Genomic DNA, 13252 nt, shown 5'->3' on the forward strand with positions numbered 1-13252 from the left:
ATGTTGTGTAAACCATTCTAAATGGAAACAAAAAGGTAGGCAAATCTTACCAATGTTTTCTGTAAATGTTGTATAAACAGGGATGTATTTTACAAGGCTTCTGATAAGTTTAATATTGTTCGTTTATGGTTGGGCCTATACATTGTAACTCAGTTTGAATATTCTTATAATAGAAGGTAATATGATAGTGAGGTTCCCTAATAAATATGGAGGAAAAAATCATTTAATTGGATTTTTCGCGTTTTGATAAATGTTTTATTATTAACATTTCCATCTCATCTGTTATTATGTTGATATGAGCCATGTTGGTGGTCAAGCAGAAGTAGGGCGGCAGTGTTGTGTACATCCACAGTGAAGTGGTCATAAAATCAGATGCATTTTATCTAATTTATTGATTGTCCCATCAAATTCGAGTATTTCACGTAGTCATGGTAGAATTGGTATTATGATACATGACTCAACCACAAAAACAAGTTTTAAAAAAACCCTCAATAGTAAAACCCACCAGTTCAGCACTTGCCTTGTATAAAGAAATGAGAAACACTTTGTGAGTTATTCTCTGAAAAGTATCCCTACTCTTGTTTGAAGTCAAACTTGTTGCCATGGAAGCAATTACATTTTGAAGTTACCATTAGCATAAGGTACCAGTCCAGTGAAAGCCTAATGTATCCAAAGTTATTGTACACTGTTGAATGGTGTATGAGTTATGCTCCAAAATCAATTCCTAGATTCACCTGTGCCAAACTCTTCCAGTCTAAAATCACTGTTAACAGGCTAAAGTCACTTTATAAGACAAAATATTATGGATGTGAACTTCTTCTTCATTGTATACACGTTGTAGGGCTTTCCCTTTTTCATTTCACCTGATGAAAGGGCAAGGAAAAACCCAGAAATGTTGTGTGTACAATAAAGATGTTCACATCCATAATATTTTGTCTTATATCTGAATACCAACTTCTATATGCCTCTCAAGAACCTAAAGTCACTGGTCAGCCGAATATATCCAAATATAGTGTACTACATCAGACTGGTAGGAGACAGAAGACTCTAAATCCAACCATTCCAATCAGGACTTTGTACTGTTTGATCATGTCAGGACTGACCACCCCTTCACAGAGAATACAACACCTAACATTCCTTCTTCCTTTCTATCAAGCTTTGAATGTTGTTCTCCAAAGAAAATGAATCAATATTTTGGTCAATGCTTCTTCCAAGTACATCTTTAACTCTATTTCATATCTTAACCTAAATCTTTGTGGAATTTCTATTAAGTTTACATGAAAGAATTTTTTCCAAATACCTTGGTTATAGATGCACTACATTTCTACAGATCAAACACAAAGCAAGCCAGTGGATATCATAAGCCAATTTTGAATCTGTTAACAAAGTAAAATTCAAATTTCAATGCCTTCCCTGGGTTTTACCTCAACTCACAAAAATGGGGGTTTCGGGGACCTGTAATTATTAGAGTCCATGAATGCAATATGAGGGTCCTGGGAAGTTAAGAAACTGTACGTTTTGATAATTTCTTTAGAGCTTGGAATGAATCATTGATCATGAGGACTGATGGATGAACTAATCAACGTTACTGCTCCGAAAGTAACAATCAACATTTGGCAAAGTCATAGATGTGATGTGGGCACAGTGAATAATATTGTGCGTCCGTCTGTATGCAGTGAAATTTTCTTCTGCACCCATTCTCTTCAGAGAGAGGGAGGGAAAGAGAAAGGTAGAGAGGAGGTGGGGGAGGGAGGAGGGAAAGAGAGAGGGAGGGAGGGAAAGAGAGAGGAGAAAAGGAGGGAAAAGAGGGGGAATGAGAGAGGGGATGAGGAGGAAAGAGGGGAAAGGGGAAGAGAGGGAGGGAGGGAGAGGGAGAGAAAAAAAGGTGATATGGACGCAGTGAAATTTGTTTCTGCACCCATTCTCTAGAGAGAGAGGGAGGACGGAGGGAGGGAAAGAGAGGGGAGGGGAGAGAGGGGAGAGAGAGGGGGAGAGAGAGAGAGGAGGGAAAGAGAGAGAGGAGGGAAGAAGAGAAAGATGGAGAAGGGAGGGAAAGAGGGAGGGAGAGAGGGAGGGAAAGAGAGGGAGGGAGAGAGAGAGAAAGGGGGAGAGAAAGGGGAGAGAGAAAGGGGAGAGAGAGAAAAAAAAGGTGATACGCCACAGGACTGCTTGCTGTGTCTCACACAACATAAGACCACACTTTGTCAAAAGATCCTACCTTGATTTTGGAATGAGTGAGTGATTGAGGTGAGTTTTATGCCGCACTCAGCAATGTTCCAGCCAAATGGCCGTGGTATGTAAATAATCAAGTCCTGACAATCCTGTGATCAACAGCATGAGCATTGATCAACACAACAGTGTCATCAATATCCCCTACCATATTGTCAAATTGCATTTTTGTTAAAATAGTAGAGAAAAAACAAAGAGAAAGTGAGCCTTACTACAGAAGAAAAGCTATTATGGCATATGTGTTTTAACTTCGTGTTGAGATGAACCTAGTATTAGTAACTTAAGCAGTCTCCGAGAAAACATATCTGCATTACAACTAAAATGCACTAAGTAAACCTTAGAAAGACAAAATTGACTTGAATTTGTTTTCAGAAATTCTAAAATGTCCAAAGGAACCTGTTCAGAATATACTGAACACACATGCAAAGTTTCTTAACATAATATTAAAATGGTTTACGCTCCAGAAACTTAATTATAACACATGTCTGAGTCCAGTTAGTTGCCAAGGAATAATAAAAATATTTTGTCAGACTGAATGACTGAGTTTTGGTTTTACGCCGCTTTTAGCAATATTCCAGCAACATCACAGCGGGGCACATCAGAATATTTTGTCAGAAATACCATAAGATCAAAATGTACCAGGTCAGTTTGTGTTCGATATATATGCAAAGTTTCATACTATATTATTAAAAAGTTTGAGATATTCTCTGGAAATGGGCAGATGGACAGACAATGTACAGACACCAACCATTTCAATATCCCCTTCCCACTTCATGATACTTGACAGCAACCAGAACATAGATGCTATTTCAAGGATTTTGTTTTCACAAGCTTTGTGAACCTGTTGATGACAATTTTGCACTTTCGTTGTTATCAAAATACTTACTACTTTAAGATCTGCTTGTCGGGCCATTCTGAACACCTTGTTAGCTTTTGCCAAACCAATTCCTGGTAATGAAGCAAGGTAATCACAACCGGACAAAATGCACATGTACCGGAACTTATCAAAAGTGTAAAAATCACTTCTTATCTTCAGTACTTCATTTAGTCGAGATTGCTCCACCAAAATTCCATTACCAAAGACATCCATCTTGAATATTACCTGCAAAATAGAAAGCAAATATAACAAATTGTTACCTTTACGATAACTTTGTCGAATTCTGATTGGTCAAAGCATACGAAACCATATAGGCAGATTTGGCCATCACATCTGTCACATGACACACTACACTTGTTGTACAAATGACCTTGACCTTAGATGGAATGTGGCTGCCAAAAAGCTGATCACTTCGAAATTTTAGAGTTGGCGTAAACAATTATTTTAGTATAAACAGAGTAATATAATTGTTGTCTTATTTGTTAGTGTCAATAAAAATATCAAATATCAATATATTCTGTATTTCACTTGTCGTTTAACAAAACTTCAAATTCGATCATTTTTATCATGAACTAAAATAATGTAATTTTTATGATAAAACTGATATTTTATACTTATCCTGACTCATGCTATATGCTTATCTCCTTTTTCCTTCGAACGGTAAGTGGAAACTTGAATCCCTTTGCTCCCTGAAGCAAACATAAAATCACTCACCCAGCTGGGTTACCTCCCTTTCCTCTCCCTGTGACTGAATAGTCAATATAGCATTTGCCGGTGTACTCCCTGTGAGCGATTTTTACAGCTTCATCATGTTGAATTTTGAAGAAATTGGGGGAACCACCTATTTCTAAATAAATATACCGCAGTAATTTATTCGAATTCGTGGATTTAATAACTAGTATCTATGATGTCTACTAATCTGCAACGACCGTCATGTTTAGGTAAGAAAGTTACTATATCACTTATATACTGACTTATCACATAAGACAGTGACGCATAAACTTTTCTGCCTAACTGGCGTCAACAAGTCAACGTGATACGGGTGAGTTACTCATCATCTGGCTGGAATCATGAGGTCCGAACTTGTGTATCCCGGATATGTCTTCTGTAGCAATATCCCTCAGATAATGATTCGCAAATGCTGTGTCCAATCTCCAGAAGCAGCCCTCCATTATGGATGAGCAATTCCCATCTAATGCTAGTGTTGAGGCTAACGCCCTAATCTCATGTGGGTTCGATGCCGTTGGTGGGTCCTACCCTGCTGCTCTGTAAGCTGGTAGAATAACTGCTCTGATCCAAAACTAGATATTAGTTCAGGACACTTCAATAGTCGTGGCAGGTGGTAGCAGGATGAAAAGATGCTTGGACTTTCTCCTTGTAGTTTTCTCCAGGTATATTTTCAACGCTCTGACTAGACATAAGGACAGGTCTTGTGTATTGTCTGGTCCCAGTATCGTAGATGAAACTGTCAATCTGGCTGGCCTGGTAGTTGATTTTTCACTATAAACTCCCATCCCAAATGGACTGCAGCGTGTTGTCCTTTGTCAGCCTAGTTCGTCAGAAATCCTGTGTATGTATTTCCGACATTCTTGCCGCTGTTGCCAGGGCTAGGAGAAATAACGTCTTTTGTGTCATACATTGTTGGTTCTCCTATGAGCTGTATTAGGTCTGGAAACCAGGGCGCAACCAAAAGAAGACATAGTATCTTGGTCTGTGCTATTTTGTGTAGTTTTTTGTGGTAACAGGACCGACAGTGGAAACGCGTATACGCGTTTAGTCCCTCCCATGGGATTGATAATGCATCGAGAGCCCAGGCTTGAGGATCCGATACTGGTGAGACATACGTTGTCACCTGGCAATTGCAGTGTGTCGCAAATAAATCTATGAGAAGACGACCTTGGTCGTTAGTAGTTGGAATGCCTCCGGGTGACGACGTCGGCTAAGACATTCTTTGCTCCTGGGATGTGGCACGCCTTTAGCTACAGGTTGAGGTCGTCTGCTATGCTGAACAACTGGAATGTCAGTTCTAATCGAAGTGCCGATTTTGTTGAGCCTTGTAGATTTATGTAGAAGGCTACAGTCGGTCGTCTGTGTAGATCATGAGAAACTGATTCCTTAGGAGCTGTGCCCAATGCTGAACTGTGTTTATGACCGTTTTGAATTCCAACCGATTAATGTGTAACAGTCTCCCTCCAGCTCCCTGCTGTCATCCCTGAGTTGATCTCCTGATTGGTGATGCACTTGAGGGCTGATGGTAAGCGGAGGCGTTGCCTTGAGCTGAATGTTGTATCCCTCTCGTAAATCTGTCACATAATTGTCTCCCAACATTCTCCAATTTTCCCAGTAGCTGTTCAGACATCCACCCACAGTCGACAGTTATATGGGAATGATTGGGGGTGGAACGCACCAATCGCTCTGAACCTGATCTTCATCGTTGTGATGCCCTGGAGTATCCATAGGAACGACCTCTGCCGGGACTTCCCCTGAAGTTATCAGATGACGGTCGAAAAGATGACAACTTGCCACCTCTAATTATAAGATGTTTCTTTTCCTTGGCCTTCTGGATGCCTGGAAATCTTTAGCAAACACTTCCTTGAGATTTTCTGGTACCTGAGATATCGGTTTCATAGGTGGGATGGTGATAGAGTTGAAATCATCATCTTAAATACGATTAGTTGGAGTCTCGGGTAGGTGAGGATATAGGCAAACCATCATCAATCCATGATAATACCTCCACATTGTTGTAGATAAGGGGTCCGATTCATCCTGAGGTTCATCATCCATAATTGGAACAACTTCTGGTGTAGGGTTCGCGAACCCTGTAGATGGGTGTGGCTCCGGTAGTTGAGGTTAGTTGACATTCCATAGCCTGGATAACTTTACTCGTAATGTTGTCCACAAAATCGTCTGGATTAAACACCTGTGTAGATGCTTGATGATAAGGTATAATCTCAAGAGGTTTGCGAACCTGGCTCAATGACATCAGCGTTCGCGAACGCTAACGGATTGTCTACAATCTGCTGAAGATATCAATCAGTTGATGGCCTTGGAGGGTTCGCGAACCCTGTGGTGGTCTGTGTTGATGTAGGCTGCCCGTTGGTCTGAGGGTTCGCGGACGACATCGTAGATGAACTGCGAGGAGTAGACTGCCTAGACTTCGCCGTAGAAAATGTGTGACTGGACTGCGTCATGGGCTTGCAAAACCCCGTCGTAACTTTGAGACATTGTTGTGGTGGTAAGAAGATTTCTGGCTCCAAAGTTGCAGGCTGCAACATGAATAAGTTGAGAACTTCGCCAGGTCGTTGTCAATTGTCCTAACTTCGGCAGCCGGCACAGCGGATCCTAGTAGATTTAGATCTAGACTTCGATGGCCTTGACTTCTTCGTCCGCGACGACGTAGATTACGTCTTCGTAGAAGACTGTGATTCCGAATCCTCTCTCAGAGGGGACTTCCTTTTAGACTGAGATGCAATTTGATTAGAAATAGGCAAGTCCACATCTAGTGACACATTAGTGGATGTATTGGCAGATGACATATTAGATAGATGGCGACAGACATCAACAGAGCTCCCATTGTTTTTATATTTACACAAGTCAGTAAGTTTTGAGGAACCATATCTTTGTGCTTACAACCCTGCAAGTATGGGTGGATTCCACCAGTGTGTGATTTTAGCGATGACGTTAAGTATATTTGTCCGCTGCGTGTCATCGTCTTGGAGGCCATTAGTGGACTCCTTAACAGCGAACCAAGATGGACGTCATTGGCACCAGTATGGACGGGAAGAGCTGCTGGCGCTGCAGGAAACCACATTGGAATTGAAAGGACTTAGAGACTTGCCCCCGGAAAGTGCATCAGACAAGGGGAATAATTTAAATTCAAATTCAAATTCAGGATCAAAAGTTACTAGGAAACAAGGTAAGCGGGGAGGAGTCCGCCGACGACATCGGGCACAGAAATCATGACCACCTCTTCCAACTTTTCTATTATCAAACGTGAGGTCTCTTAAGAATAAACTGGACGAACTTTCAGCAAGCACTAAATATTTGTACAAATTCAGAGACAGTTGCATTCTGTGTTTTACGGAGACATGGCTATCACCCTCCGTGGATAGTAACACCCTCTATTTGGAAGGATTTGGTACTCCAGTTCGATTAGACAGAGATTCAGATGCTACAAGGAAATCCATTGGAGGAGGTGTATGTATGTATGTTTATAAATGAAAAGTGGTGTCGTAACTATCTTGTGAGAGAAAGAATATGTTCACCAAGCATCGAACTTCTATCAGTGTCTATGCGGCCTACTTATCTACCACATGAATTCAGTCAGATCTTTGCTGTGAGTGTCTACATACAACCCAGTGCAGGGGTGGAAATAACTTTAAAATTGCTAGTGTACTCCAGTACAGTGGCACATGTAAAATCACTTGCCCTGATAATTTTTCCACTATACCGGGCTGATTTTCCTGTTCATTTTTTAAAAATAAGCAACATAATTAACACTGGAAAGTCAACTGGACGCCTGTACAGCGTGATATACAACTCTGCTAGCCCGACAAAAAAAAGCACTGGACTCGGACGTCGAGCATTGGGTTATTTCCACCCCTGCAATAGCAATAACAAACAAGCAGCTGATGTAGTTCATAATCATGTTCAATCCCTAGAGCTGATTTGTCCTGATGCGCCGACATTCATACTTGGAGATTTTAATGGATGTATCCTGAAGTCTGTGCTTCCCACCTACAATCAGTATGTAACATGTTGTACACAGAAAGACAAGATCCTTGACTTGTGTTATGGTAACATCAAGAACGCCTACAATTCATATAGTAAACCACCCCTAGGAGCTTCGGACCATAATTCTGTGTATTTGCTGCTCACATATCGTCAAAAGTTAAAAACAGAGAAGGCTATTGTTAAGACTGTCAAATCATGGAACAAAGAATCTATTGATACCCTACAAGGATGTTTTGCGTGTACAGATTGGGACATGTTCTATGATGCGGAACAAACATTAGAAGGAATGTGTGATGTCATTACTGATTATATAAATTTTTGTGTCAACAACATAGTACCAGGAAAAGAAATCAGAATTTCCCAAACAACAAACCCTGGATCACAAAAGAAATGAATCTTTATTAAACGAAAAGAAACGAGCATACATGAAGAAAGAAAGAATAAAACTCAAATGCATACAAAAGGACATCAATCTTAAAGCTTGTGAGTGTAAACTAGCGTACAAAGAGAAAGTTGAGAGACAGTTTCAGCAAAGCAATCTGCAACAAGCATGGCAAGGCATGAACACGATGATTGGCAAGAGCAGGCGACGACGGACAACCAACGCCAGGGATAATAAGACCTTTGCTGAGGACCTCAACACTTTCTACAGCCGCTTTGATTGTCACGATTTTACCGATGAGAGAGCTCAAGTTAGTGAAGCCGTACAGGATAGTGAAAGTCGTATCCATATATCAGAAGCTGACGTCATTCAAAGCTTCTCCAGAATTAACATCAGAAAAGCAAAAGGACCTGACAACCTTGACGGCATTGTGTTGAAGGAGTGCAGACTTCAACTGTGTACAATTTTCACTAGATTGTTTCAATTCTCTGTGAATACACACGTTATTCCTTCAGTCTGGAAAACATCAGAAATTGTACCAGTTCCTAAAAAGACAACCTAAAGAACTCAACCACTACAGGCCAGTTGTTCTCACATCTACAGCAATGAAGACACTGGAACGCATCTTGTTGAGACATCTCCGTCAGGAAGTTGCCGACATACTGGACCCGCTTCTGTTCACCTACAGGTCAAGGAGAGGAGTTGTTGATGTCACACTGTCACTCCTTAATAATGTCTGTAAACATCTAGAGACACCTAAGCAGGGCTACAGATAAGGGGCGTACAGGCGTAATGTACACCTCAAAATCAATTAAGTACGACATAATATAAGATTTCAAGCGTATCGTGTACTCACATAAATACCTTCGTACGTCTAACATTTAATTTCCGTTCTTATCATGCAAATGGAAATCTATTTCGGATAAATATTTGTTGTGAGGTTTCTTTTGCGAAACACGATTTGACACATAAGGAAACCCCGACAGTAGGAATCCCTTGCGTTGCCATGCAACGATATGCGTCACTATTTTTCGATTGGCTAAAAACTACACTGTTCCTATTTATATCCAGTCGGACCTGACATTTCGCGCATCACACAGTCGCTCATTTATTTCTCACGCGTCTTCAAATACAAACACATGGTTGGAAATAGTGATTGATGAATCGTCCAGACAAACCACATCAACTCGCTCACACAAAAACATGTCAGTACTCCTTCAAAATTCTCAGTACACCTCCACTTGCAATATGATGTGTAAGTACACTCACACCCCCAAAAGTCATACATCAGGATCCTCTTCGTTTACTTTTCATCTGCGTTCAACACCATCCAGCCACATATCATTATACAGAATCTGATAGACATGGGCGTTAACTCATACCTCATCAAGTGGATCGAAAACTTTCTTGTGGACAGACAGCAGTACGTGAAAGTTAACGGGGCTGTATCGAGTAAACGGACCACAAGGCTGTGTAATATCTCCTGTTCTTTTCACCCTCTACACTAATGATTGTGCAAGCTCGAATTCAACCTGTTCAACTGTAAAGTTCGCAGAGGATGCAGCAATTGTCGGCAAACTGAACGACACTGATTCTGAAGAACTGTATAAAGAGGACATTAATCATTTCACGACTTACTCTTAAATGTCACATTATTATTCTATTCTATTGTGACTTGTATTATTATATAATAGAGCAAAACCAACACTCACAGCGTAGGTCTTGTTATCACACTGATACCCTGTCTAATTATTTTGCGTAAACAACACAATAAATATTTATTAAACTCAATTGTAGATAAATGTGTGCAATATATACAACGTGAAACCAATGAACACAAAGAAAGCCAACAAAAATTGCAGACAGGGTGAGGGATCAGCCGCTGACATATGCACTCTACATTGCTGACATGCAGGCAAACAAATTCAGTCACCTCAAATCGGAGTAAAACATAAGTTTTAGACAATAATTTACGTGAATAAATGCAACATATACTTAGTAAAATGCCTAAATGTACAATTCACAGCATAATTTTTATCAAAAGCCTAAAGATAACAAAGGATATAAGCCGCGAAAGGGCCCAAGGTATCCGCCCAACCGTCCGCTAGGGCGATGAAGGAGAGAGTGACAAGAGCATGCCTCTGTGCTGGTCACGTGGGACACAGTGGCAGGGAAAGTGAAAGGGAGGTAACCCAAGTGGGTGAGTCATTTTACGTTTGCTTCAGGGAGCAAAGGGATTCAAGTTTTGCGTCTCATTCTGCCGAAGTTTAAAAGTTGTTTTTAAAGATAAGCTAAAAATAAAGAAATCTTACGGGGAATAAATTCGTCACAGGAAATACGGAATTTACAAGGGTCCCATACACCATTTCAAAACACTGTGTAACTAATAACATCACTGTCTGTCACTGCCTACACAACTCATCCTGGGAGACATCTGCCAAATATTCATGCCATCTTCTGCCACTAGTGTCACTGACAATGAAAGTAATGATTCCTATGTTCCAAGTATCAAATTTAACAGTATTGCAACAATGACTACGGCAGTATACATTTTGAGCTTTTTTCTGATGATTGTTATAATAGTGGCAGCAAATCAAAAAAGAATTGCTCAGGAAATTATTTTGATGCTATTTCATCATCTGCTCGACTCATAAATCAGAGTGACCTTCATTTGTTGTGTTTGTAAGCTCCATCTCATGTGGAACACGTTCATCATTGTTCAGGTATATAGACAGCTCCAAGGACATGCTATCACTGTGAGGAGTTTGTTTTCATTAGTTGAATCAGTAGGGGTAAGTTAGTTATTTGAAAAGTTTAAGGAATTTCTAGAAGGCTGTCAGAACTTACAAGATCAAACAAGAGCTATTCAAGACCAGCTATGGCCTGACTTGCATTCTTCATGAGCAGTGTGGATACAAGACACAAATTCTTCTCCCATCTTGCATCACCTTTCCGGGATTCAAGAATGTAGCTCATCCTTCATTCAACTTAAGACAAAATCTACATTGCCATATTAATCCACTGTATTGCCTTTTGTATCCTAAATAATTCAAATACTACTTGTATTGCATCAGAATTACTCTTTTTCGACACAGGTCAATGGGAACTCATAGTACTCAAGATTTACATCGCATCTATATGTTTTGTCTCACTGTCAAATTCAAATGAAACCCGGCCCTGCATTTACATGCATGGCAAAAATATAGGTCACTTCTTGTACAAGCTTGTTCAACATTGCATATGAATGTTCTGAATGCATGTAAAGAGAATGAACTTCCAGGCAGCAGTGCAAGTCCCTCTATATTCTGTGCAGTGGTTTCTGAGGACGAGATGTTAATGACAATATTTTGGCATTTTCCAATTTGTCCACTTGTGGTCACTTTTAATTCCTCATCAAAGTGCATTGATCACACTTTAGGCTGACCATTCCACCAAGAAAGTTTCAGGCCTCTTGCCCTTTTAATTTTGGAGTAGATGATATTTTTATTTAAATCGAACTGGATTCATGAACCATTTTGAGGTAGTAAAATAATATGGATGACACCGAAGCTGGCAAACTTGGGATAGTAAGGAGAACTTAAATTCATTGAATACAACCCAAAATACAATCAATACCGAATGTGAAAGATAATAAGTGAGTGAATAATATATGAGCTATTATCATTTCAAGCAACATAAAGGTCTGGGATAGACACTTTAAAAGGATATCTTTATTGCAGTTGCAGTTATTGGATCTAATGATGTACAGAACATACCTTATCACAGCCGAAAAGCAATAAATCTGAGTCTTCTGTAACAACTATTTGAGCCACACCAATCTTATTGAGATATGCCAACTGTGCATCTGCTTCATATGGAGCCACAATACAATCCACGCCTTGTTCTCTGCAGGCCTGAAAATATATGACGATACATTTTCATCTTCAGAACATAGTCTAAACTATATTATTTGCAAGTGTTTCAATGTTTTAATGAAAATGTTTCATGTCTTATCAATCACTGATAAATGAATGATATTACAAACTTAATTATTTAATGTTAAAGGCACTATGTCACACCACATTTCTCTAAAAATAATTCTGAAATGCTTCCGCTAACATCACTGGTGGAAAACATTACGTTTACTTTTTTCGACGGACATAATGGCAACATTCGAAATGTTTACATTCCCACAATGCATCCGTGGAATGTCGCATGACTAGTCAGCTTCATCTGGATATACTGATCTAAACTTACGCTGGTAGTAGAAATGCAACGTTCATATTGACCCATATGGTTTACGTTAATCACAGATGTAACAAGAAAGTGTGTTTACTCGAGAAAACAGATGTCTCCGCCTTTGCCCAATTCAACGTAGAGACCTCAAACAATTCATACGATTCCTTCAATTTCAAAATCTCTAAGTACGAAAATACATATTATTGATAGTATGTTAGTATGTTTGTAAAGTCTTCATTTTGGTAAGTATTTTAGATATTTACATACTTACCTCTTATTATCTTATATGCATACTTGCCTTACTCTCCGAAAACAGACTGCAGAAGTCGAGATCGAAAGCTTGCTAACCTATAACTCGCGAAGGTGGTTCGATTGAAGACATCCGGGTGACCGGTAAGGTCACAGCAGTCTATCACGTGGACACGTGAACAAGTCATTCCTTTCGCATCGAGCAACAAGGCAGAACGATGAAAGTGAGGAGGCAGCGAAGACTCGGGTGGGCTTCAGACTTGATGATAAGAGGTAAGTATGTAAATATCTAAAATACTTAGATTTTACCAAATTCTTTACTTACCTCTTATCATCTTATATGCATCTTATCCGACAGTCCTGGAAGGTGGGACGTTCGAACCGTTGTTCACTCAAAGAGACCAACGAATCAGACGTATGGAACAGTGAATGCTTGGGGGTCTGCAAGCAAAACAAAGACCATGAAAGTGCCGCACGTAAAGGGAACAAAAGGTGAGGTACTCTCACGATTGTTCCTGTACAAATGTCACAAAGCCTCCAAAGGAAGAAAACAACGCCTCGTA

At 40.0% G+C, this 13252-nt stretch overlaps 1 protein-coding gene across 4 annotated transcripts in view; it reads right to left on the minus strand.

Annotated features, from left to right (window-relative positions):
• Nucleotides 1-2760: 2760 nt before the first annotated feature.
• LOC124256249 (exonuclease 1-like) overlaps nt 2761-13252 on the minus strand; it is a 40177-nt gene continuing 29685 nt past the window's right edge. For 2 of the 4 annotated variants that reach the window (XM_046690225.1, XM_046690241.1), the window contains 2 exons: nt 11978-12115; nt 2764-3331 (listed from right to left, as the gene is read on the minus strand). In XM_046690225.1, the coding sequence (XP_046546181.1) occupies nt 2903-3331; nt 11978-12115 (567 nt within the window). In that variant the 3' untranslated portion in view covers nt 2764-2902. Of the gene's footprint in view, nt 3332-11977; nt 12116-13252 lie in introns of all 4 variants that reach the window. The other 2 variants (XM_046690233.1, XM_046690217.1) reach the window with 2 other exon arrangements.

This window comes from Haliotis rubra, unplaced genomic scaffold (genome assembly GCF_003918875.1).
Source record: "Haliotis rubra isolate DU_JTF1 unplaced genomic scaffold, ASM391887v1 Scf116, whole genome shotgun sequence".
Lineage (NCBI taxonomy): Eukaryota > Metazoa > Mollusca > Gastropoda > Lepetellida > Haliotidae > Haliotis > Haliotis rubra.